Below are 27,301 nucleotides of genomic sequence, written 5' to 3' on the forward strand. Positions count from 1 at the left end.
GGCAGCGTGTAGTAGTGTAGAACCAAAACTCATACTTTATCGCCCGCTGCGCTAAGAATTGATAGGAACCTAAACAATCATGTCGCGGAAAAGCAAAACCACAGCAGATAACAATGATAACGAGTTAAATCCACAGCTTTTGTGGTAACCAGTAGTGAAAGTAATTGCAGACGATCAATCGGTTATATTCTTCGCGACAAGAAACACCTGTACGTATTCAGTCGGTATGTTTCACTATAAATGCAAAAAGTGCGCGTGAACGAACCTATACAATGTGAGTTTTAACGTGCAACAAAAGTTTCACCAGTTTCGTTTAGTGCACTATAGTTTCCCACATTCGAGTAGAAGGCAATGGACACTGCCGGTGTTTTGCTACAATATAAAAGGCATAATGTTCCGGTTAAAGCGACCGCTGTTTGAGCTTATCTAACATTGACCTAGCGAGAACAGCGAATTTGAAATCGAAAAGTACGTCTTGAAAATTGAGTGATTACTAGCAGTGAAAAAGTTGTGATTTTGTTAAAACACGACAATACGCGTCTTGCTCTTCTTCTTCGGCAGGGTACCTTGGTAGTGGGCGACTCTATCACGAATGGATTGAAAGAATCGACTCTCGAAAAATAGTATTGAGCCACGTTTTGAGGTGGTACAATTCACTGACGGACTGATTGTTCATGATGATCCAAACAAGATGCAAATGAATGAAGTGAGTTCACATCAGTACTTATTTATTTTCATAAATCTAAAAATCTGCTTAAAACAATTTCGATCAGACCATTCTTGTTCTTCTTGAATAAGTCAGTGAATCGATCAAGAGTCGATTCTTTTTCTCGAAGCTGAAACAGTTTGCCCATCTTCACCAGAAACAGTACTCTGCCGGTTGGTTGCGATGCAACTGCAGTTTTCTTCAAAACGAATGTTTGTGTTCTATACTGCTAGTAATCGTAAGTCAAACCCATGGGATAGGGAATGCCGTAGAACATGGAACAGGATCCAGTCTGTATTGTTTAAAAGCCTCGAATAGACGGATGCACAACACTGCAAAAAATTGTGACTACTTTTTTTGTTTCTGGCAACCAAAATATTTGCTGTGATTTAGAGTGATTTCGACAATGTTACAAGATAAATTCATGCGGAGTCAAGCAAAAAACTTACTTTGGGACAAACATGTGATTTTTGGCTATTTGTTGTACCTACGAGGTAGAATGAAACAAACATATTCCTGCTGATAACGTGCGCTTCCTTTCATATATTTGGAGATTTGCTATCTTATCATTCTAATCCATAACGTTTAAAACGTAATGCGTATTTGCAAAATTAAAATTCTCAGGCCCGCCCACAACGCTTAACAATCAACGAAAAGAAGCATTGGAATACTGATGCAGTACCTCAGGGAACGATTATCTTTGAATCTACCTCAGGGCCAAACATTAGATGCCAATGCCGCATATGGAACACATGGCAGTACAAGTAATACACCGCCCCAAAACACACTACCTAAACCTCCAGATGGAGAAATTCGCGATGGCAAAAAATCATCAGAGGTGACTGTATCTCCAACGACATCTGCGTTTTCTGGAGCATCATTCCACAGTACGCAACCAAAAACGCTTGGAACGCCACCGTCCGCCTACAGTACTCCATTTCAAAGTCCAGTGGCTTCCGAAAAATGGAATCCACATAGTCAACGTGTACTTCCCCAACAGACAACAAGCACCGTTGTTCAAGTTGATAAGACCACGCCTTCGCCCACGGGTGTCTTCGTTATCGACCGTGGACAATTCAGCAGCTATCCACACAGTTTTGCAACACCTGTTACAGGTGGGTACGTGAATCATTCGTTCGCCAATGACAGTGGCAACAACGGACGTCCCAATCAACCACAGTGAGTAGATCAAGCTTCTTTATCGTCAATTTCAAGTGGTGATAGATTGTATCGCAATATTGTCATAATTCATTTACCATTGTCATTTCCAACTCTGTTAAAAAGGTTAAAAACGACCAAAATCATTAAGCTTATTGAAAAAAGTTTTCAGTTGGAGATCACATACAAAGTATGCCACGCTTTTATGAGGTGACAGGGGGTATCAGAACATTGTGACATGGGGATTAGGGGGTTCAAGAAAATGTTACCGTTTTATTCTGAAAAATAGCTTTTCTTCCATAGCCCAAACCACTGCACAAAACAAAGATCAGTTTAGGAAGCACCAGTAGTGCTGCTATCCATGTTCTAAATCAGTTAAGCTGTATCTTGCTCCTGAACAGATACCAATGAAGGGTAAGAACCGCCTCAGTCACACCCAGTTATTTCTGGCACGCCTTGGAAGGGAAGTGCGTTCAGAAATGACTGGGATTGAATGATGCTATTCACCCCTTTGTTCGCGTGTCTTCTAATTTATTACATGGAAAAATGTCAAAGAATTGACATGTTGTAAAATTTTTTTTGATTTAGCTATATGTCATCTATCAACAATAGCAATTGACACTGTTTTTGATCTTTTCGGAGGCATCCAGGGTCGTCTTAAGCCCTCTCGGGGCGCCTGGGCACTACAGAACTAAGGTGCCCCTCTCATTGAACAGGTGTGTACAGATATATAATAAAATGGTTATGCTTTTTCTTCTAACACTCATCCAATTTTGAACGAAGTCGATCAATTATTGAGTTTGTATTGGCGAAATCATTAAAATATATGGAGAAAAAGCATGGTTATAGATTCCGCCACCTGTCGATACCTGGGACGGGACATGCGAAGACTTCTTCTTTTTCCCTCCCGATATTGATGTTATTTTGCAGGGAAAAGTCCGCTTGCAAAATAATTTCAAGCAAATGCCGATGATAGTGTTGTGCCGATGCGGCATAGATTTCTGCCGATGAGGTATTGATTTGTGCCGAAAATAAAAAAGCTCGATTATGACATGAACTATGTTATCATTTGTCTGAACTGTGTAAAACAAAATTAACCATAACTGTTGAGTAGAATAATTAAAATGCACGTGCCTTCGGTGCAGTTTGCATATTTGTTTGTGAGCATCTACATTAGAGTGACAGGAAAAAATGACCCCTATTGGCCCACCCCTGAGTCGATTTCTAGTCCTACCAGGAGTACTTGATCCAAATTTGAGGCAAATCGGACAAGTCTAGCTACCGGACCAACATGCCTGAAGTTTGTATGAAATTTTTCGACAATTTACATGGAGAAAAGCTACTTGCTCACATTTTCGCCGCTAGGTGACACTGTTCGCATCGTATTATCACTATAAGTGAAAATAAGAAAGATAATTTAATTGTCTACAACTTTGTCGAAGACTGCTAGTCAATCCGGCTTTGGTGAAAGAAGTTAACTTTTAACGTAGTGATGTCTGAGTCAGTTTTCCATGGGGCCTAGCAGTGCATGGTTGTGTATCAGTACTCGATTACCACGAACTAAACATTTTTGTGAAATAACCGTTAGATTTAGCTCAATAGTATGTTCAGAAGAATTGTAGTAAATAATAGGAGTCATGTTTTGGTTAGAAAATTTTAGTTCCACACTGTACCGTATAGAGGGCGCTAACACTAACTTTTCAACGGAGATAGAAATTAGGTGTCTTCCATAAAGTTGTACAACAGGCATTTTGCAATAATTCTCGCGAACATTCCGATATTCTATCTCACTTCTATGAAAAGCTAGTGTTGGCGCCCTCTATGCGGTCACAGTTGGAACTAAAATTTTCCAACCAAAACATAACTCGTATTATGTGGTATAATTCTTCTGAACATACCATTGAGACAAACCTAACGATTATTTCACAAAAATGGATAGTTCGTGGGAATCGAGTACTGATACACAACCATGCACTGCTAGGCCCCATGGAAAACTGGCTCAGACATCACTTCGTTAAAATTTTAATAACTTCTTTCACCAAAGCCGGATTGACTAGCAGTCTTCGACAAAGTTGTAGACAATTAAATTATCTTTCTTATTTTCACTTACAGTGATAATGCGATGCATGCAGTGCCACCTAGCGGCAAAAATGCGAATTAGTGGGTTTTCTCCATGTAAATTGTCGAAAAATCTCATACAAACTTCAGGTACGTTGGTCCGGTAGCTACACTTGTCCGATTTGTTTCAAATTTGGTGCAAGAACTCCTGGTGGGACTAGAAATCGAATCATGGGTGGGCCGATTATGTTTTCAAAAATTCATTATTTTTCTGGGCAGTCTAATATCCGTATATCCGATAATTTCATTTAGTGACATCAAAAAGGAAAAGAGGAAAAGGTAACCGATTGACACCGTGTCACCTTCATCGCCGTCGCGTCTTTGAGTCACAATCTGGTAGTGCTTCACAATGAAAAATTGTCTAATATTGCCAACGGGCGGCTTTTGGGAGGTTTAGAATCGTTTCGCGAACGCTATTGCAAATGTCGAAGAAGCTCTACTAGTGCTTATACCATACTACCAGAAAAGAAATAAACCCACTATACTAATTATCAACCGATGCTGTCTGCTGGTTATTTGCCGAAATGCTAATAATGTGACCATCAACATGTCAGATAACCTTAATTAATCCCTTTCAGCACCAATTTAGCCTTATCAAACCGTAACGCGGGTGGCGTCGTGAAAATTGTCGAATCGGAGTTGACAACAACTAAAAGCAACATCTGATGTTGGTACCAATCAGAGTTAAAAATATACAAATTCATTGAACGAAAATTGATCATATTCAGCCGCATTCATTTTCAATATTCAGTGACGCAGCTGAAAACGTCAAACGAACAAACCGCCCATTCATCCAGGCAGATTTTCATTCAACTCCGATTATTACACGAAGCGACCGTGCAGCAACGAATCAAACGCATCAAAGTAGGCCCTGGAACAATGTAAACGATGATGATTGTTGTTTCATATGCTTTACCGGCATTAAAAAAAATTCCTAGATAATTAGTGAAATGAATATATTGTACGATATTCAAGTGAATGAATAACATGGATTGAATGGATAATTTTTCTATTCACCGCAAGTCGCATCAGGTTAATTTTCAGCCGTAAAAAAAGAGCTTTGATTATTTTTAACTCTGGTGCCAATGTATACATTCCAAGACTAACTTGAATACTCCTTCCAACGTGGTATGGTACAGCTCTGATAAATTGGTGTCGAATGAATGCGTATGCACACGACTTCCCACTGCGCAGCCCACAACATTGGGACAATATCGGATTCAACCCCGGTCCAATAATGGTCATCTATTGGACAACGTTCAATCACAGACTAACAGACATAACACTATGAGGGAATTCCCTCAAAAAACATCGATCCGACAATTTTCCCAGAACACTAGCTCCACCTTTTATTCACAGTCCCAAACACTTATTTACTGGTGGGTTACCCCTCAGGTTTGGGAACAATTTTTCACTAGTGGTCTATCCCCCACATGCTTCTCATATGTCAGTGGCGCCATAATTTCAAATGTGGCCACAGTCCCAACTACAAATGTATTTAAAATGACCGTTAAAGCGGGCGAAGCTTTGTTTTTGAGTGTTATGTCTGTTAGTCTGTGGTTCAATGTTCATCCAACGAAGGATTGATTTTGTACCAGGTGTGCCATGCTAGTAGTAGAGAAATAATTATCGTGTTGACATTTTCGAGAGCGAGGCGAGAATTTGTGTAGAATTTTTTTCAGCCTTAATAGCAAAGCGTAATGATTATCCTTCCGGCAGTCGCGCTAGTGCACGCTGTTCTGAAAATCTAGCGAAATCGTCTTAGCGCACCAGCGGCTGCTCGTTCAGTGGGCCATAAGCACTTTTTACTTGTTTATTTGACACGGCTCCATGCGTTAGCTTAACTGAGCCGTGGGTCTTTTATGATTTCTACAATATGTAAAAATTAAAATTATTTTTCATGTGTCCATCGGATCTTGTTGACGCAACTTGCTGCTGCGTGTTGAGATCCTCTTCTTTGGTGGTGAAACATAGGGTGCGCCGACTCCTGCATCTTGGGGGTCATTCGGTCCGTCCTCTCTCGCATTTTCGTTCATGTCCATGTCGTCATCGGTACTGCATCCGACCGTGAGAAACATGACTCATGGTCGGATGTTCTTATTTGTTTTTTGTGCTTACGGGTCGCTATTGTAAACCCTTCGTCATTGGTATTTGATTCGTTATTGGTGGTTGGTTTAGAGGTATTTGATGTAATCGTTGTTACTTCGCTGTTTGAAATAACATTTGGTTTGGTGGTAGTGGATCGGATCGTTGTTGAGCTGGTGTTTGCTACTGCCTGGTCCGCAGTCGTTGGTTTAAGAACCGGTTGTGGTTTAGCATACGATGATTGTATACCGGTTTTGGTCGTAGCAGGTGGAATTTCCTTAGCAGTCTGATCACAATGCTGGCATATAGGAATTTGAATATTAATAAACTGTTATCCGAAATGAAACCCCTGCAATCCTCGAATTGTTATCCAGTTGGTCACCACGTTTTTTGTTTGTTCTCTCGATCTGATTTTGTTCCTGTAGACTGGCGTAGTTCCAAATTGAACGCTTGGACAAATAAAAATGAGCTGGAATGAAAAGCAGTACCGTCTTTTCACATGGGTACACTGGACTAGGGCCAGGGAATTTGGTGGGCCTACATTAAGGATGCATCTATCCATACTAAAGCCTGTATTCGGTAGCCAAAACTCGCAAGGAATCTATGTAGGAAGTATAAGAAAAACCTTTCAAAATTGTCCAAAAATTTTTGTATGGCAAGCAATCTGCTGATGTGGCCCAATGGCAAGAGGTCCTAACACTATTATGACCGGTGCATCCTCTTTCATCATACCGTGACTGGTATAGAACCAATAATGTTGTTTCGACGTAGGACTTACGTCTTTCTTTACTATACTTGATGTCATTTCAATATTTTGAAAACGTAAGCGTGACGTACACCTTGAACCTCAATAATATTGCCCCTATTCAATTAATTGCTAGTCTTTTTTTCATAATTCGAACGAAAAGCGCACAACGCTTGCAACTGATACCTTTTTTAATACGTAAAACTTGTTTATACAGTTAAAAAACTATTTTAATTCGAATCAACATGTATGACTTAATAATTCTCAAGGCCAAACGTGCATTGAGCTGAAAAGATGAACGTTAGGCGCTTGGCGCTTCTGCAGAAATATCAAGCATGTGCCATGTATAATCCAACAAGCTAGGTCTTGCAAAGAATAAATCTCGACAAACATACGATTACGGCTTAAAACCCAACTGTCAAAATTCTCTTTGAAAGGAAAATCGGGTCCTAGAAAGGAAATTACTTGCTAAACACAGTTCATAGCGGTTGATGAAAGAGAAAACTTTTCTCTTTTGTTTACTACCAACATCTGTGATTGGCGAGTAACGGTTTGTCCGGAATTTCCTTTCAAAGAGAATTTTGACAGTTGGTTTTTAAACCGTAATCATATGTTTGTCGAGAAATTGATACAATCGCAACGATTGTTCGGCATTGAAAATACCTATATGTATCTGGTGTCACTAAAATTATCCAATGTTTCACACGATAATAAATTGGCAATTTTTTAAATAATTGTTTAGTTACCAATCGAAGCAAAACACCCAACCTTAAGATTTATTACCAAACATTCCACTGAAAATAGAAAATTCAATTCCCACGGAAGAAATGAAAATTTTTTTTTTTTTTTTTTATCTTAAAATACGTTTATTTAGGCCCAAATGCTGTAGCTTAACGAGGCCGATAATTCATTTTTTTTTATATTACATGTCACATGTTAGTGGGGGAAGGGAAAGCCGTATTTAGGGGCGGCTTGCTCCCCTCTTATGTTAGTAAAGGAAAAAGGTAGGAAGTGGGATACATATTGTGTAATTGACATCGTCGTTTGCTGATTGATCATTGTGGCGGATATGCACACTTTGTTGTAGTGTTGTAGTTTCCAGCCTGTAATCGCAGGGGCGAGGGGAGGGTCGATATTTCGGATAATTATTGGCACTCTATATCATCTGCATGTGCGGTATGTCATGATGTTCTGGATAGACGGTTATCAAGAAGAGTGTGCACCGAAGACTCGTGAAGCAATGCCATATTGTAGATACAGGGATAGGTTGGTGCGATTCTACTGTGAATGAGAGAGGGTAAAATGTATTAAACTTGGACATCAATGGTTTTCAAAAAGATATAGATAAGAAAAATATAGGGGTGGTCACGGCTTGCCAGGACGTCCCGGACTGGCACATAGGGTGATCTACCTCGGGCCCGAAGGGAATCTATTAGTTGGGACCTGGCAACACAGTACTCTGAGCACAGCCAAACAACATGCTCGATGTCGTGATAGCCGTTCTCACAAACACAATGATTATTTTCAGCAAGCCCTATACGACGGAGATGCGCGTCAAACGAGTAATGGTTGGACATGATCCTTGACATCGTACGAATAAAGTCCCGGTTCACATCCAACCCCTTAAACCAAGCATTCGTTGATACCTTCGGGATAATGGAATGTAGCCACCGTCCCAGATGCCCATTGCTCCATGAGGTTTGCCAACTATCGAGCGTCCTCTGACGAGAGATACTGAAAAATTCGTTGAAGCAAATTGGTCTTTCGTAAGTGTCGCCTTCTAATGCGCCCACCTTGGCTAAAGAGTCCGCCTTCTCATTGCCCGCAATAGAACAATGTGACGGGACCCAAACCAAGGTAATCTGGTAAGATTTTTCAGATAAAGCACTCAGATATTCCCGTATTTTCCCCAGGAAATACGGTGAGTGCTTTCCAGGCTTCGCCGCACGGATGGCCTCAATGGAGCTGAGACTATCCGAAACGATGAAGTAATGGTCTGAGGGCAGGGTGTCAATGATCCCGAGAGTATACTGAATGGCAGCTAATTCTGCGACGTAAATTGAAGCAGGATCATTGAGTTTGAATGAGGCAGCAAGATTTTCGTTGAAGATACCGAAGCCTGTGGACCCGTCGAGAATTGATCCGTCAGTGTAGAACATTTTGGCGCAGTCGACTTGATGGTATTTGTTATAGAAAATATTTGGGACCACTTGTGGGCGAATATGATCCGGAATTCCACAAATCTCTTCCTTCATGGATGTATCGAAAAATATAGTTGGATCAGAAGTATCTAAGAGATGAGCACGGTTGACGTTATATGTAGATGAATTGATGTTCTGTGCCATGTAATCGAAGTACAAGGACATGAATCGGGTCTGAGAATTAAGCTCGACAAGCCTTTCGCAATTTGCAATCACCAATGGGTTCAGAATATCGCATCGAATGAGCAATCGATATGAGAGGTCCCAGAATCGATTTTTCAGCGGAAGAACGCCCGCCAGCACTTCGAGACTCATCGTATGGGTCGAGTGCATGCAACCCAAGGCAATACGCAAGCAACGATACTGGATTCGCTCCAGTTTGATGAAGTGTATGTTCGCAGCGGAGCGAAAGCAGAAACATCCGTACTCCAACACTGATAATATCGTTGTTTGGTACAACCTGATTAGGTCTCCTGGATGGGCACCCCACCATGTTCCAGTTATTGTACGGAAAAAGTTGATCCTTTGTTGGCACTTCTGTTTCAGATACCTAATGTGACATCCCCAGGTACCTTTAGAGTCGAACCATACCCCGAGATATTTGAATGTTGAAGCCTGAGCAATAGTTTGATCCATTAATTGAAGCTGTAGTTGCGCTGGTTCACGCTTTCTAGAAAATACGACTAGCTCAGTTTTCTCCGTGGAGAACTCGATACCCAGTTGGAGAGCCCATGCAGACAAATTGTCCAAGGTATCTTGCAGTGGTCCTTGCAAGTCGACGGCTTTAGGACCTGTAATAGAGACCACACCGTCATCTGCAAGCTGCCTTAGCGTGCAGGAATTGACAAGACATTCGTCAATGTCATTCACGTAAAAATTGTAGAGGAGAGGGCTTAGACATGAGCCCTGGGGAAGGCCCATGTAGCTAAATCGTGATGTCGATAAATCGCCATGCGAGAAATGCATTTGTTTTTCAGACAACAGGTTTAGCAAAAAGTTATTTAAAATTGGCGAAAGACCATGCTGGTGCAACTTCTCATAAAGTATGTTGATCGAAACTGAATCGAAAGCCCCCTTAATATCCAAGAATACTGATGCCATCTGCTCTTTGTTAGCATATGCCATTTGAATTTCTGTTGAGAGCAACGCAAGGCAATCGTTCGTCCCTTTGCCTTTGCGGAAGCCAAATTGTGTATCTGACAGTAAGCCATTTGTTTCGACCCAATTGTCGAGCCGAAACAGGATCATTTTCTCGAACAACTTCCGGATACAGGACAGCATTGCAATCGGACGATACGAATTGTGGTTGGAGGCTGGTTTTCCTGGTTTTTGGATGGCGATGACCCTCACCTGTCTCCAGTCATGTGGGACAATGTTACCCTCAAGAAACCTATTAAATAAATTCAACAAGCGTCTTTTGGCAGAGTCTGGCAGATTCTTCAATAAGTTGAATTTAATTCTATCTGGCCCCGGGGCTTTATTGTTACATGATAAGAGAGCAAGTGAGAACTCCACCATCGTAAACGGTGTTTCGTTCGCGGTATTGTAAGGCGACGCGGCGCGGTAGATTTTCTGTGCCGGGGCGGAATCCGGACAAACCTTCTTGGCGAAATCGAATATCCAACGGTTTGAATATTCCACGCTCTCGTTAGTACTGTTTCGGTTTCGCATACGTCGGGCCGTGCCCCAAAGAGTGCTCATCGATGTTTCTCTTGTTAACCCGTCGACAAACCGGCGCCAGTAACTGCGTTTCTTAGCTTTCATTAAATTTTTCATTCGCTTTTCTAATATCGCGTACACTCGATAACTAGCAACTAACCCGTCGTTCCGGAAGGTTTTATACGCGGCAGCTTTCTCCGCGTACACGTCTGAGCACTCTTTGTCCCACCACGGGTTGGGAGAACGTTTTTGGGTGTTCACGTCGGGTACTCGTTTCGTCTGAGTTTGAATCGCGCTATCGAGAATCGAGTTGGACAAAAACTTATATTCTTCCTCCGGGGGAAGTATCTGTGTTGAATCGATAGTTTTGGATATCTCAGCAGCGTAGCTCTTCCAATCAATGTTTCGTGTGAGGTCATAGGGAACATTGATTGGTGTCGATGGTCTTGAACCAGTGGTGATTGCAATTACAATTGGTAAGTGGTCACTACCGTGGGGATCAGATATTACCTTCCACTTGCAATCTAACCGTAGTGATGTCGAGCATAAAGATATGTCCAGTGCACTTGCTTGCGCAGGTGGTCTAGGAATTCGTGTCATTTCCCCTGTGTTCAGAATTGTCATATTGAAGTTGTCACAAAGGTCTTGAATTGTCGAAGATCGATTATCGTCGTATAGACAGCCCCACCCCGTACCGTGAGAGTTAAAGTCTCCAAGAAGCAGGCGGGGCGAGGGAAGGTGTTCAATCACGTTGGAGAATCTTCGATATCCCATCATGGCCCGAGGAGGAATGTAAATAGAAGCAATGCAAAGATCTTTGCCTTTGATTGTTGTTTGACAAGCGACAACTTCAATGCCTGGCGTCGAAGGGAGGTTGATTCGATTGAAGGAGTAGCACTTTTTGATCCCTAAAAGTACCCCCCCATATGAGTCTTCTCGATCCAAGCGGATAATGTTAAAATCGTGGAAGTTGAGGTTTATATTAGAAGTTAGCCAGGCACGTAGCCAGAGGGGGGGCTAGGGGGCTAAAGCCCCCCCCGAAATTTTTCAAAAATAAATTTAAAAAACCGGTGACTTTTAACAAAACTTGTTGCTTATTTGGTTTGAACAAATTATTGAGAAAAAGTTAAAGAAGGCTATTTCTAACCACCGAAGGCAATGGTCACGAAATTCAGTGTGCTTTATGCTTTTGCTCGAGCCAGTGCGAAGCGAACAACAAAAAAGTAACTTTTATATTGTGTGCCTTGTCTGAAGAATACAAGAGACTGTTACTTTAATTGTAGCTGTAATAATCTGTCGAGATTAGTGATTAGCAGAAGCAAGAATTGGTGCTCCAGCCAAATGCGGTGATTATAAAATTATTGATCATTCGCATCCTGAAGGTGTAAATAGAGATTAGACTTTCGGAAACCGGCTCTATCCAGTTCTACCATGGCAGGCATTTAGCGCTCAACAAATTAGTGCAGACGAAACCATTCATTTCGCACAACTTAAAGCACAAGGTTGTGTGTGACAATGCTATAATTAAGATCCTTCTGTATATGGACTATGAGAAAATGAATGTTCCGCTACAAGATCGGATACCGCTTACTCGCAGATTAATGTCACATTTGGGAGAAATGGAATCTATTTGGAAGGGCAATTATTGAGGGCGAAAAGCAAGGAAGATATTCGCGAACATAAAGGCAGCAACTACGATGATGACACGGAAATGTACAATAGCGAGATAGAAATGAACTACTCCCCCCCAAGACATAGTTGGTGAAGAAAAAAATATTTCCTCGCCTCGTAAACAGGTTTCCACGTGCAATGGCTAAGCGCGAGATCTGTAGGACAACCACATAAACTCGTTATATTATTTTTATTGTTTACATAAGGAAATATATAAAAGACCCACCACCCAGTTTGTTATTTTTAAATGATAAGTTTTTGAATTGCACACAATTTTGAATTTCTGTATTAGGTCAGTGCATACTGTACACTCTGTTCTCTGTACACTACTCTGCGCTACACAAAAAGTATTTCAATTTATCTGAGAACGATTGAGCCGAGAATAGAATTTTCATTTCGCGTCATTTTAACGCAATACCATTTTTATTAACGCTTCATTTCATTGTTACGAGTAATTCGTTCCGTACTAATACACTGTTAATCCGTAAATCCGTGATATCTTCGACAAACGTGCAAAAAAAATCTTTTAAAAGTGGACCGGGCAAAAAGTGGTAAAATAATAGGCAATCACGAAGAGGGACTAAAATGTTGGGACTGATTGAATCTATAAGTCAATAAGTTGGGATAACAGTTTCGATTTCATGTCTTAAGTATGTGACAGTCTTTCGTTCCGTTTTTGCTCGTCATGGAATAAAATGAGAGAGATAATCTTAAATAAGGGAGCAAAGAGAGGAAAAAATCAACCAATCTAAATCGACTCAAGATCACTCTTCTATCTTTACTATACACTCAACACGAGTTCTTTCCGAATTGCGCTCTGATCTTCTCATTTCGTCTTCGTTGCGTTAGGTGCAACAACTTTAATTGAAACTTTTTCCCAAATAGTGATAAAACAAACATGTAATCAGACAAACATTACAACTTTCTTCAAGAAATCATACATCTCTTCCAATCTTGATGATGATTGAAAAAAATCAAGAGCTAATTATTTTTATTCACAAACAAACCTATTACTAAACAAATTAGTGTTCATATTTGTTTAATGAATTGGCAAAGAGTTTTGCAAAAGTTTTACAGGAAACGGATAATTTGCTGTAATTTAAAACAGACAACTCTAAAAGAAAGCCTCGGCAAATTAGGTGCAAGTGCGATGTGTTCTCTTCCATGTGTCGGAAGCAAGTGATGCTGAAATTATTATCTATGTTTATAGTCTCTAGTTATTTTGGTGGTGTCATCAATGTTATATTTACCAAATTTTATGTAAATTAGAAGCATTGAGTAATCAGTGCTAAGTAATTTTCTTTCGATTTGTGAATAGATTCTGAGCAGTTTCGCTCAGTAGATTAAATTCTGGGTAGTTTCCATTAGTAGATTAAATCATTGAAATATATATTTGACATTGTCCAAAACCCCACGAATTCCGAAATAAAACCTTCAAATAAATAAATAAAACCAAAATGTTCAAATATAATATTTACTTAATCTAGGTAATCTTCTCAAGTTACAACGGTTTTGCAAGATTGTCAAAAGTCAATAGAGCTAAGGCATTCTTGCTTTGTAGTGAAATGAGTAGTTTTTGCACTCACTTTACATTTTGACTTTTACTATAGTTTTGGGGATCTAGGAAAATCAGTCTACGATATTTTTAATTCATAAGTACAATGATATAAAAAGTACCTAAAAAGAATCAACTTAAATAGATAAAAAGATAGTTATTCTGAGTTGCCTGATAATGTTGTCGAAGATAGTCTTTAACCCATTACCTATGAGAGTCAAATGAAAAAACATGTGTTTTTTTCAGGATTGTTTTGATTACGACATGATCAGTATCATTTAAATTGAAAATTTCATAAAGTCGAGTTAACGCAAACTTCGGATGAAGTCAAAGAGCTAGTAATAGTAGAAAGAAACCTGATCGTGAAAATAGGAGTTGAACCTATTTTCTGCATCTACAAATCGCCTGCCTTATCAGAAGATTTGAAGCAAATTTCGACATTCACTTTGTTCGGACATTCTTTGCAACGGTAAACTTTGATTTCACACTGATATATTCCTATTCATGGGGACAACCTTGACGTTGGTTTCGTTCTTCTGATTAGCAAATGCGTGTAAAGTTTCATGAGATGGGTTTTTGGATATTTTTCTACTCATTCCAATTTAGCGTCTTCTACAAATTGTAAAGGTGTATCGAATGTGTAGCATTTTCAAGCAGCGTAGCATGCAGCGTAGCATTTTCAAGCAGCCCTTAATACTTTGAGCTCTTGACTATTCATTTTTGTAACTAGAGAAATTTCTAACTTGTAAATCAAAAATAATCAAATTTAATTCGTCGATGCACTATAGCCTTTCTTGTAACAGGCAACGTATTATTAGAGTTTTTAGTGTCTATTGTCTTATTTTTGGAATTGTTTTCACTAAGAACTTTTCATAATTACGTTCAGTTTCCAGTGATTGTTTCAAATCATCAGAATTAATACATTCATGCAATAATTTGTAAGCCCCTCCCGAAACAAAATCCTGGCTACGGGCCTGAAGTTAGCCATGTTTCACATAGGGAAAATGCATCACAATGATTGTAATTTAGCAAGTGTTTTAATGAATCAATTTTGGGGATAATACTTCTGCAGTTCCACTGTAAAACAGTGATCAGATCCCTGATTCCGTCTAATAAGTTAGCCATCGAAGGATACGATCGCTGTAAGGAGGGGCCATTGTTCAGTCAACTGTTTTAAAAATGTTCTTACTGTTGGTAGAATAGCAACCAGCAAGCTTTTCATAGGATCGGTAATGTTGAAAGCTGTGAATATCCAGTCCACAATGTCAGAAAATTTAAGGAATCCCGTTTTAGGTTGAGTTTCTGACTGTAAAATTGGAGCACTTGGGATTTTTGGTGCCCCGGGGAGTGCTGGGAACTCCTGGTTGTATCTCAATTTCCCAAAACCAGGAGGTATTATCTTCGGATTTGTACCAGCACTTCCAGTTGATGAATTATTTTTATTTTGTACCCTTGTTTGGGACAACCTAGGACCCTTACGAGGAAGTTCAGGTGAGTTTTGATTAGGTCTTTTCCTAGAGTTTCCAAGCGGAGCCAAAGAATGCCCCTCGCAAGGGTCGTTAGAGGCGTTATCGTCAGTTGGCAAGAGAGCGAATGGGTTTTCGGAGATAAGTGGAACAGCTCTTTTAAGCATTTCTGCGTAAGAGCGTCTGGAGCGATCTTTGGCGGATCGCTTCAGTTTATCCGCGCGAAGTTTGTACGTTGGGCATGTCAAAAGTGCATGCGGATTCTCCCCACAGTAAACACACTTCTCAGCGGGCCTACTGCAAGTATCATCCGCATGGCGTTCCCCACATTTACCGCACCGTTGCTTGTTGCTACAGTAGGTGGCCGTGTGACCTAGCTGCTTGCAATTGGAACAATTCATGACCCGCGGTACAAACAGGCGTACAGGTAGACGAGCTCCTCCCACTTCAACGTAGCTCGGAAGTGCAGATCCGGCGAAGGTTACGCGAAACGAGTCTGATGGATAGTAATTACCATCTTCGATGGACTTTGAGTGCAATTGCTTGCACTCCAAAATCTTAACTGATTGAAGGTTAGGGTCCTTAAAGCGGCCAGCCCCATCATTCATCAGATCATCGACAGTTAGACCCGCATCACTTACCACACCGTCGATCTCCACATCACGAGAAGGGATGTAGACGCGATACTCCAGCGTAAAGAGGCTATTGCTAACGATATCATTGGCCTGTTTCAAGTCAGTAACGACTACGCGCAGTTTATCTGACTGAACCTTTTTAATCTCGGTTACGGCCGAGTAACGTTTTGTCAGCTCCCGTGCAACAGTTATGCTGTTTAACGGTTTATTTTTGGGCCGAAAGTATACCACCCAAGGACCAGCGGATCCATCCTGGTAAACCTTGACTCGGGGGGGCTGTGAGACATTGGGGGAAAGTGGGGGAAGTGGATCGACCATAACATTATCTGTCTCAGTATCAGATATACGTTCTTCTTCATAATATTCCTCTTCGGAGGGTGATCCTTCTGTTTGTTCCATTTTGTTGCGGGAGCAACACGCTCGACCGCACTGTTTAACTTAAATCAAAATAAAAAATCAAAAGCAATAAAAAGAAAAAAATCGATAAGAAAAGTAAAAAACGAAAAACTTCACCAGTTGGTTCCTGACGAGCTGGTAGGTGAATTGATCCTTCGTTTCTTTTATCCGTCACCCGCGTGACCTTCACACAGTAGAGCTGATATAGCTCGTCTAAACAAAGCCGTCTTTCAGGCAAGAAAAATGTTTAATAACGCACTTCACTGCACTACTTTAACTGATATCGCAGGTAACAATTATCACTCGCGGGACTGTTTATTAGTAATGCTTTACTGCAGCCTCTGCCACAGCAAGCACCTTCGTACCACCGAAAAAACTAAACCACACCGGAGAGAACAAAAAGCACTTGTTTCCCGGTACAAAGTTGGGTTACGAATCAAATGAAAATTTTGTCACGGGCGCAGGCATGATCGCTCATGTATATATCTTTATTATTCTTCAATCAATTTAGGAATAGGGAATTTTTGGAAAAATGTTCCAAAACTCCAACTTTCCCTTTTTTCGAGAAACGAAAATATTTCCAATAAAATGCTAAGAATGTTCCCTTTCAAAGTATATAAACTGTAGTTTTCCGAGTGACTGATACTTCGAAAGTTATAGCATTTATATATTTTTCCTCATATTTCCCCATAGTCACAATGTCAAAAACTTCAACGAGGTGGACGGGGGCAGGGATGCCAAGTGTTTTTCCAAAAAATCTGCAATAATTTTCAAAAATGTCTAGAATAGACCTTTCTCGCCAAAATTTTTTGTATACTCAAAAGCTTCATTTTTCATCCCCGAATCGATCCTGATTATTTGCGCGATGATTTGAAGCCTCTAACTATTGAAAAAATTAAAAATTCTTCGAACTGCCCAGTTTACCCAACATTCTCATGCCACATCTTACCCCGATTCCCCACACTACTACACCATTTTGGATGAATTTCGTGTGGGGAATATTAAAAAAGTCCTCACCGAAGGCCATTTCGAAATGATTTATCTCATTTTACCTTTGAACATTTCACTCTACCTGTCATCCTCACTCTCGTTCCAAATCCATTCGGAACGACACGCTTCGCATTCTCCCTCCTTCTATTCTATATCTGTCAAAAGCATTTTGATCTTTGGATGAACCTTTCGCAGACCTTATACGGGACAAGAATACCGTCAATAAAAATATTGACAAGACTGCTTCAGTACGTCCATCCCATTTATCCTATAGAATCAATATTTTCAAGATGCAAATTATTGACCAATATTTGGCTTACTTTCAATATTTCTGCTCGTATCGCGTCCGCTTTTAAGAAAAGAAAGGTGAGAAGATAAGTCGTTTTTGAGAATGTCATTTTCTTGCTTGCGAAATTGAACAATGCGACTGGGTTTCTGGAACGTAAATATTAAGATTACTTATACCAAACATAAAGAAGTTGGACACTCGCGTTTTTTCACCAGAAATGATCCATACAATGAATTTCGACTGTTCGAGATTCACCCGGCTTGTTTAGATTCACCAATGAATATTGCATCGTCATTAGCGTGCAGAGTTGCCGATAATTTTGTAGTAAGTATATAAAACAGTGCTGCCGAAACGAATATTTTATGTCCCACCATTCTTGCAATGGTGAAAAAAATATTCAACACTGTTGCATTTTGCAATTTTTAAAAAGTCATAGCAAAATCAGGAAAAGGTTTAATAATCTCTTTTTAACAGGAATGTGCTTAAAAAAGTGAGCTCCTAATTAATTTAGAAAAATAGGGGTTAGATTTGACAAGAAAGGTCTATTATCTGGATTGCCTGTTTTCTTTTTTTAAAAAGCTTGAGTATTGAATTTGAGGTTTAGAGATTTCAGCATCTTGGATTGCTGAAATTTCCAGCTGATGAAAACTCAACAAATTTTATTTGCTTTTAGCGATTTTTTTTGCTAGTTTGTGTTTCCAGTTATTCTAAAAATCTTTGTTTTCAAAATCGTAGCTCAGAAAGGTGGTTTAAAAATCATTCTTTTCTCTCATTTTGTCATTTTTCAAATTGTCTAAAAAATCTGCACAAATTTTCTGAAATCTGGATATAACACACATAAATCTGTTTGTCTGGACGACGCTTAAAAATCTGGAAGAATCCAGATAAATCTGGAAGGTTTTTTATTGACCCCTGAACGGGGGGCTAAAATTGTTCAAACGATGTGAAGTTTGGCATCTGAGCTTGCTTTGATATTAGTCACTATATAAAGGACAGCGAGATTTCAAAAAAAAAAAAATTGCTTCGCGATGCCCTACCCCTCAGACACATATCCAATATCAACGAAACATATCATGGACATTGCATCTCATCGCGCAGAGTATGATATGCAGAATAATACGTTTAATTATATTTTCAGAGTTATCCGCGAGCAGTATTGGAGCTGGTCCTGCAGATGCCGGCGTCAGTTAAGCCACCGCGAGAAAGTAATGCTTTTAGTTATTGGCTTCCTATTACTAATTGTTGGCGGATTAGCGGCTTATCTGGGCATAATATCGAACGATGGCAATCCTCTTCAGGGTATGTGTGATTTGTACTGGTGATACTAATGTACTGGGTTATTATAAAGTCACGTTTGTATGACGTCACACGAGCTATATCTAGAGATAGGAGAAAGTGGGTAGGATGGATACTAGAGTGGGACACGGGTATATGAAAAAAAATTGCTCCGAGCAACCTTCTAGGTTCCATTCGGGTCCTATAATAACTGTGCAAGTTTTAAGTTCAATCGATGCAACTATATTTTTGCGCTCGCGGCTTGAAGTTTTACAGTATTGGAAAATCGACTTTTACAAAATAATTCTTGCAAGAGTCGCCCATTGGTTCCTAAAAAGCAATCAATGCAAGATTTTTATAGAGAAGGAAGCAACGTCTCGAAGACAGCGAAACGAATTATATACAAAAAATTTAACTTTCTCCATAGATGAATTTCGCGCTAAATCGTATTCAGAGTTGGCAGCACCTTCTCAGATTTAATAAAACTTTCTGTACAAGAAGACTTTGTCACAAAAAGCCACTTTGCATACTTTGTTTTTCCAAAAATGATCTAGACTGTCTTTTGAAAAGGGCCAAACTTTTTTTTGTCAATTATTTGCAAATGGCTATAGTCTAAACAAAGTTTGGCCCGTTTCAAAAGATACTCTAGATCATTTTTGGAAAAACAAAGTATGCAAAGTGGCTTTTTGTGACAAAGTTTTCATGTACGGCAAGTTTCATTAATATCTGAGAGGGTGCTGCCAACATTTGTTCGAGTGGGCGCAAAATTCGTCCATAGCAAAAAAATATTTTATGAAATTGAATTTTCAAGACCACACCTTCCATTGAACTACCTTGATCCCCATCCTTTTGCTGTGATAACTGCCAAAAATGTAACCGGGTTGGCACATCTGTATTATCGTGCAACATGAGACCAATCGATGTCACCATTCACCTCCGATACAGAACTCCTATCCCTTATCTCCCCGCGGTGCCAACCGGCGTACAGGCCACCTTTTGCCGTTTTTGCTTAAACTCGGGACTTGGCCGGGTTCTATCCCCAACCGCTGTCAGTTCGTTCACTTCGACAGGTTGACGGAGTGGAGCCTGTGAGCTGACAGGGAAGGGGGACAAAGGACGCGCGCGTGGAACTACTAATGTATCCGTCTTGCAGAGTGAATCTTTCGGTTCGGATTGTATACAATCCTCGATTAATATTTAGTTGTTCGGAAATTAGCCCCAATAAAACTTTAATCTGACTAGTATCGATGATCACGCACGGAAAATTCGTCGCGTCTGTTTTATGAATCTAATTTTAACCGTTGTGTGTCCGACGCGGTACCCGGGTACCTTTTTAAGTTGCAATTAATGAAATTCCCATGTTTTATCCATAGCTGGAAATTGAAACTTTGTGACATCTTAGAACTTCACTAAGTCAAGCTTTTGGGTTAATAATATTGTTGATATAGTAAGGGTGGGAGTGAGGAGGCGCTCCTGAATTTTTTTACTACGTAACAGGCCGACGTGGGTACCCGGGTACCCACAAAACTAAAATGCCCGTAACTAAACTAATATCCAACCGATTTCGATACTTTTGACCGTTTTGGATTCAGGAACTCATCCACTTTTGGACTTGTTAAAAATGATTCGGGTTACTTCATTCGGTTCCCAGGAATCCGGGTTTCCGGAAGCAGGTTCCAGTGCTGGGGTATTATTTGCGAACTTCAATAGAATACTAGCAATATGAGTACCAAAATTCTTAGAATTGCATCAGTAGGCTGTATCTCGTAGTTTTGGAACCATTTGGTGATTTGACCCCGGAACGGAAATTCCGAAGCAGGTTCCCGTGGGGCCATGAGTGGCCATTCCATTCCAATTCTATTTTTCGAATTCCCATAGGGTTCCGTAACAATAAAAAACAGACTTCCGAGACAATTTGAAGAGTTTTGATACTCACATTGCTAGTACATTATGAAAATTTACAAATCATATCCTAGTACTGGAACATTACTCCGGAAAATCCGGATTACCAAGCACCAGTTCCATTATTCCGGTTCTATTGTACAGAATCAAAAAGTGGACGAGTGCCTGAATCCAAACTATCTAAAAGTATCCAAATCAATTAAAGGAAGCCATAGTTATGAGCATTTCAATTTGTGGGTACCCGGGTACCCTCGTTGGCCTGTTAAAGGTGTTTTTTTGTTGGACACATAACTGTTAAGTTCCGTTATTGCTAACAAGCCCGTGCATCAGTTTAACGATCCTTTGTATTTCCCTTCAATGTTCGATATTATCGTTCGTATACGCGTATTTCACAAATGGATATGGAAAATAGGAAATACTTTCCTTGCTTAATAACATCTCGATCTATCATAACTCAACGTATTATCATTCGGTAGTTTTCAACCCAATAAATATATCGTAGAGAAGGAATAGCTAAATTCGTCTGAATATTGTCGCAATAAATAGTGATCCTGCCCATTATGCAGATAAAATTAGCTTTTCTAGGCAATACTCCCACGGTTGGCTGTGTGGAGTGCAAATTACTTTTGTTTAGAAAACATTGGATACTCCCGGCAACCGGCTACCCAGAGCTTTAAAAGAACCAAACACTAAACAAGATCTTTTATTTATCGAGTGATCGTGTACTCGAAAACCACCTAAACTACTACCTAATAAACCATGCTTTACAGGTTGCATCGCTTGCTTGGAGCGAATCCTAGACCTTATACCCTTCCAAACCACCAACTCCGCGACACCTATGGAAGAGTCTGATGAGTCGTCTACCTTCCGTTAAGTAGGTGGAGCATCAACACTTCTCGTATACCTTATCCTTTATCCTTCCCCGTGAACGATGGAGATGAGGGCGGCTGGCAATGATGGCTATCATGCTGCTGAGTCGGGTCGAATTGGTATGAATTCCTACTTACCACTTCCTAAGCAACTCTTATTAGATTATCAGCAGATGAAGTCAGTGTGCAATCCGCCAAAATCATCGTCACAACGCAACGATAACTGCCAAAATTGCTAACCGATGTGGCTACATTCACTATCAAGGAAGACCGATAGTGTCAAACGAGGATGTGTTTACATTTTTTTGTAAATCAATTAAAAATTAAATTAAATCATTCTGAAGTTTTAAAGGCTGAACATATATATTTAGAAAGATAAACTCTACCGGTTTATGAAATAAAAGAAGAACTGTATTCTTCATTTAATGACCCAATTAATATCGTTGTGAAAGTACTTAGAGTATTTAAAATACATATTAGCGATACTTAAAATATATTGCATATGTCTAGTACGAACGCGATGTATATATACTCTTTGCTATACAATTAATAAGTAATTTGTCGCGTACTTTCTAAATATTGGCAGTACTTATTGTACTTAATGGTACTTAAGATGGGGGGAGGGGGCTCAAGGGTTTCAGCGTGAAAAAACAACTCCGTTGAGCTTTTGAGCTAATTTTTCAATTAAGGGGGTTTTTACAAAATTTTTCATGAAAAATATATATTTTTATTTAAAATGAGTAAGAAAACCCTTAATTGAAAATTTATCTCGAAAGCTTAACGTAGGGGTTAGGTATTTTATTTACAAAGAATATGTATGCAAAGTTTGAAAGAAATCGGTTAAGTAGTTTTTAAATGACAGGTAACACCGCAAATCATGGTTTTCCCAGAGACGTTCTTACAAAAAGCTTCGTCACTGAGTCGTTTGTCGATATTTTTGCATAGAAAAATTACAGAAAGTTATTTAAATGATACAATATAATACTATAATGTACAAAAGTTTTGATCAATTCGCTTCACCCAAAGTTCGCAAAAAAAAAAAATTTTCGCGCTGAAACCCTTACCCCCCTTAAACTAACTAATCTACTGCCACTTTTGACACTGTGTCGTATTGAAGATTTAATGCTTTCCTCTCGCTAAAGCCGTTATCAAATCGATGGTATTAGCAGAGAGTCTTATGTGGTTTTTGTTTGAGGCGAAACTGAATCAGTTCCTAACCCCAACTGCTGTCAAAATGTATGAACTGACAGCGGTTGGGGTTAGAACCTGACTCGGTTTCAGGTTCAAGCGAAATCGCCATTAGACCGAGACTAACACTAACACCGACACTTGAGACTGTGTGTAAAAGGTTGAGTCAGTGTTCTGGGAATGTATGTATTGTCTGTGCACAGTGGCGGATTTCCCTAAAAACCTGACCAAAAGTCGAAAATGCTTTTGATTGACCTGCTAAGGTACATACCATGGTTTTTTTGGGCGCAGATTACGATTTTGATGTCAGATTTTCAAAATTCAAAATGACGGATACAAAATGGTCGACATTTAAATCTAAATATAAGTGAATTCCAGGTTCCAGTGTATGCCAATAACGTTTATAATCTATCGAATTTTAAATGATGTGTAGTTAAATGACAGAATTTGTTGATTTGCACGCATTGGGTGTCTAGAAGATGTAGCTTTTATGAGAATTGATGTTATTAGTCATTGCAAACTATTTTGAAATATTATACAACATAGTTACATAAACTTTTGAACTCTCTGTACAATTATTATTTACTCCTTACGATTATTATTCAATTACTGTCCGATGCACATATTTCTCAAAGAGCGAAAAATAGTATAATTCTAAATTATAGAAAATAAGCCGATTATGCGACGGAATGCGTGGAGTGAAAATTGACAACACGTTTGCTTGCAAATTACAGTGACTAAAAATGAATATGACAAAAACATCTATTACTACAATGAAGCGTCCATTTAAATGCATGCCTTATACTTGGGCAGAACATGCTTGTACTACTTCCTGGTATAGTTTTGAGCAACCACGTCTTGTTGTCATGCTTGCTGACATTTGCCAAGATGGAGTGTACGCCAAAGTGAGTTATTTGGTCAAATCACGACTGGAGATTCCAGTATTCTTTTATACTACTTTACTGATTTTCGCTCGTAGTATCCAGTCATATATTCCACCTTTAGATTTCTTTTGCTTTGCATGATCAAACATTATAGTTTTCCGGTAACGTTTCAGCATGGAATTCATAAACGACCCACGGCTCTGTGAAGCTAACGCCTTGAGCCGTGCCAAATAAACGAATTAAAAAAGCATGGAATTCATAATCAATTTTTGAAATTTGGAACCTCTGGCGATCACTTCTGTTGACCTCGTTGGTTTTCAATATGAATGACCAAAATTAATTACGTCTTTTGCGTTCCACTCTTGATAACTTAAGAAAATGTTTATGAATCACGATAAAATTTTCATCACTAACTACACTAACTACTCACTACGACAACCGGAGGCGCAGCAATAATTAAAAGTACGAGTCCAAATTTTAAGCTGAAAACCTTATAATCATTCACCGTCTCTACTTAATCAAATATTACTTAAAAACGGGCAAATTCGGGCAAGATTGGTATAGTGTTCCAAATGGAAAATCCTTAGAGGAACACTAATTGCCTTGAAACATAGTGAACATACGTGGACGAAAAAAAGTATTTCAATAATTTAGCAAAAACGTGTGTTGAAACCGTCTGCTACAAAATCGTGATAGTTATTGACATTTTCTATAGACAAAAAAATATATCTTATGACATCAATACATATAAATAAAGTACAAACCGTAAGCATAACTTACCATTATTCCAAATATGAAACCGGAACTTTTATCAAAATCTAGTTACACTTGAATAATACTGCTATTTCAAGCGATTGTTTAAAAATATGAGCAAAACGCGACGGTTTAAACTGTTTGGGTGTGCCAACATCTCAAATATGGAAATTTTGGAGCGTTTCACTTAAAATAGAATGCGGCAGCATCAGCTGAAGGACAATACATGTACTAGAACCGAAAGTACTACCATGCAATTTTCGTCTTTTGGCCAGGTTGTTAGGGAAATCCGCCACTGTGCTGTGGTACAAGTATGGCGGTACAATAAAAATGGTTTAAGAATATTTCACTCAAATTTGACACAGGTATATTGCACTACTTTGCTCGAACATGACAGTCGGTTCTCTGTACTTACACGTTTATTTAGCTAGAATTTAATAATTATTTTCCATTCTAGGTGGAATTCTATCGCCTGGTGTTCTAAATTACAAAGCCGCGGAGTAAGCAACATTACGAATCGTCCGTCACCACAACAACTGAAACTTCATAAATGCAAGCAAGTGTACCTTACAAAAAATATTCGAAAAGTAAATAAGCAGGGATGGGAATTATCATTCATTCGCATGATTCTTAGCGAATCCGTTCATTGCTTTGACAGCAGCCAGTCGTTCATTCACGATCCGACTAAAACTCTCCAAAAGAACACATCTGAACGTAGGTAGAGATGAACTTCCGAAAATGTGAGCCAGGTAAAAGAATGACACGTACTATGTTGAATGAAGAAGATCGTGTTCTTCATACGCGGATTGAATCGGAAGATTGTACTGTAAACATTCACAAGTGAATCAACTTTTAAATCACAAATGAATATGACATTGTATTCTCTGGTTGGGTTAGGTCAACTTTATAGTGCAAATGTACACTATAATCAATGTTGAGAAGTAGATTGCACTACAATCCACTTGATATTGATATTGTGATATGCACGGAATCGTTTTAAGAAGTTATTTTTTTCACCAGCACATTGCAAACTACTTTCTCAACAATAAGAGATCACCAAGTGAAAATTTCATAGGTCTATAAACAAGAACGACAAGTTTTTTTTATTAGAACGATCCGGTGAATGAAATGAATCTTTGTGAATGAAAGAATGCATTCATTTGCGATCCTTTCTGCTTTCATTCAAAACACTACGTATGCGATGGAGAATGAATCATAGCCGGGCGCTGACACTTTTTTCAGTTTTGTGTTTTGCTTCTCGCTTTCACATGAACGCGTAACTCTGCACAAGAAGGGTTGCCGAGATCGGGTTTCACAGTAAGAGCATGTTGGTGGATGATTTCAAATTGATCGTTTCGTGAAATGATTTTTCCCATGCCTGTAAATAAGTTCTAACAACTGTACTCAATTATTCGTAATATATATATGTTGACAGCCTAGAAAAACTCTTGAGGAATAATCTTAAAATCTGAAACCATATAGCAATCAAATTCTAGGCGGAATATTCTTTAAACGCATCAACATTTTTGAGGGGTTAATTTTCCTTAATTACTTCTAGGAGAATTAATTACTAGACGTTGTATTTCAAAAGATGTGATGTTTTATGTTTAAAAAATTATTGGAAGATATCAAACCTTTAGGGGAGACTGAGGAGACTTGATCCCATCATTGTAACTCAAAGGCGGATCAGAATACATTAATCGAATATACTAGAAAGTTGTGCAGCTTTATCTAAACATAAGTTTCTTTAACACAAAAAAATAAATTGGACATGTGTTATCGAATTTTTACCGATTCAAAGAAAAAAATCTCAGAAGAACTGAAGAAGAATTATTTTCTAAATTTTCAAACTTTTATACAATTGATAAAGTCACCCACTACATACTATACTTTTGCATACAGAATTACAGGAGAATGTCAATTATATGAATACGTTATGATTGAGCTGATTTTTTTGTTCAACTATACTTGTACTAAAGTTTGCTGAAATAGATGCTATGGGTTCACTTGATCCCTTCCAATTCGTGGAGATTTGATCCCCTTCACCATGCTTCATACACACCACTGAAAATAACCAAATTCACACCAGAACAATTGAAGTCATTGTTGCCATAAAATAACAAAAAATACTGTCAAAAATGAACGCTTCATCGTACAGAAACTTAACTGTAATTGTTTACTACAGTATACGTAGAAACCATGCATCCCACATTTGATGTTCCTCAACCATAATAACGACAGCTTTCAAATAATTGCACAGAGATTTGGGGAATTCGTAAAAAAAACTTGTGAGAGATGTGTAATATGTAGTAACCAAAATAGTAATATGTAATCACAACAATTTAATCAATACCACAATACATTTATAACATTGAATACCTATTTTTGTCCTATTACCACATTATTTCATTATTTCATTATTAATTTTATTATTTCAGCTTCTTTGCTTTGTTATTAGGAGCCATTTTTTATTTCGATTATAGAGGTTTTAGCCTTAAGGTCATTCGGCTCTTATTAAGAGCCAATATAATAACAAAATTGTCTTGAGAATGGTGAAAATCTTCTGTCTGAGCGCAGCAAAAACTCTAATCGAGTACCCCAATTATCGCAACAGCATTTGAGCCAATGCGTTGAGCAAAGATGGCAGACGCTGCTCTAACCAAAGGCTTCAGATGGGTAGGATGATAATAGAAAAAGGGTAAAAATAGGCTTATTACCCTACATGCTCTTTTAAACACATTTTCAAAAAATAATCA

The 27,301-nt window shown here is 38.9% G+C and overlaps 1 protein-coding gene across 6 annotated transcripts; it reads left to right on the forward strand.

The window, feature by feature from the left end:
• Positions 1 to 26,029, forward strand: LOC131679787 (uncharacterized). 6 transcript variants are annotated; one of them, XM_058960535.1, is made up of 4 exons: positions 1 to 274; positions 1,331 to 1,885; positions 18,813 to 18,973; positions 25,003 to 26,025. In XM_058960535.1, the coding sequence occupies exons 2-4, from the start codon at positions 1,380 to 1,382 to the stop codon at positions 25,047 to 25,049; spliced, it is 714 nt and encodes a 237-aa protein (XP_058816518.1). In that variant the 5' UTR covers positions 1 to 274; positions 1,331 to 1,379; the 3' UTR covers positions 25,050 to 26,025. The 6 variants fall into 6 exon arrangements, with proteins under 6 accessions (XP_058816518.1, XP_058816513.1, XP_058816515.1 ...); XM_058960530.1 differs by lacking the exon at positions 18,813 to 18,973 and having other exon boundaries at positions 25,003 to 26,029; XM_058960532.1 differs by lacking the exon at positions 18,813 to 18,973 and having other exon boundaries at positions 1 to 224; positions 25,003 to 26,029.
• The last annotated feature ends 1,272 nt before the right edge of the window (positions 26,030 to 27,301 follow it).

The sequence above is a fragment of the Topomyia yanbarensis genome, chromosome 2 (genome assembly GCF_030247195.1).
Source record: "Topomyia yanbarensis strain Yona2022 chromosome 2, ASM3024719v1, whole genome shotgun sequence".
NCBI lineage: Eukaryota > Metazoa > Arthropoda > Insecta > Diptera > Culicidae > Topomyia > Topomyia yanbarensis.

Excerpts from the sequence above, each read along its gene's own strand:
- LOC131679787 (XM_058960530.1), top strand. The coding sequence starts at position 1,380 with ATGCAGTACCTCAGGGAACGATTATCTTTGAATCTACCTCAGGGCCAA. Across the intron at positions 1,886-25,002 it reads GGACGTCCCAATCAACCACA|GTGGAATTCTATCGCCTGGT; the intron begins GTGAGTAGATCA and ends TTTCCATTCTAG.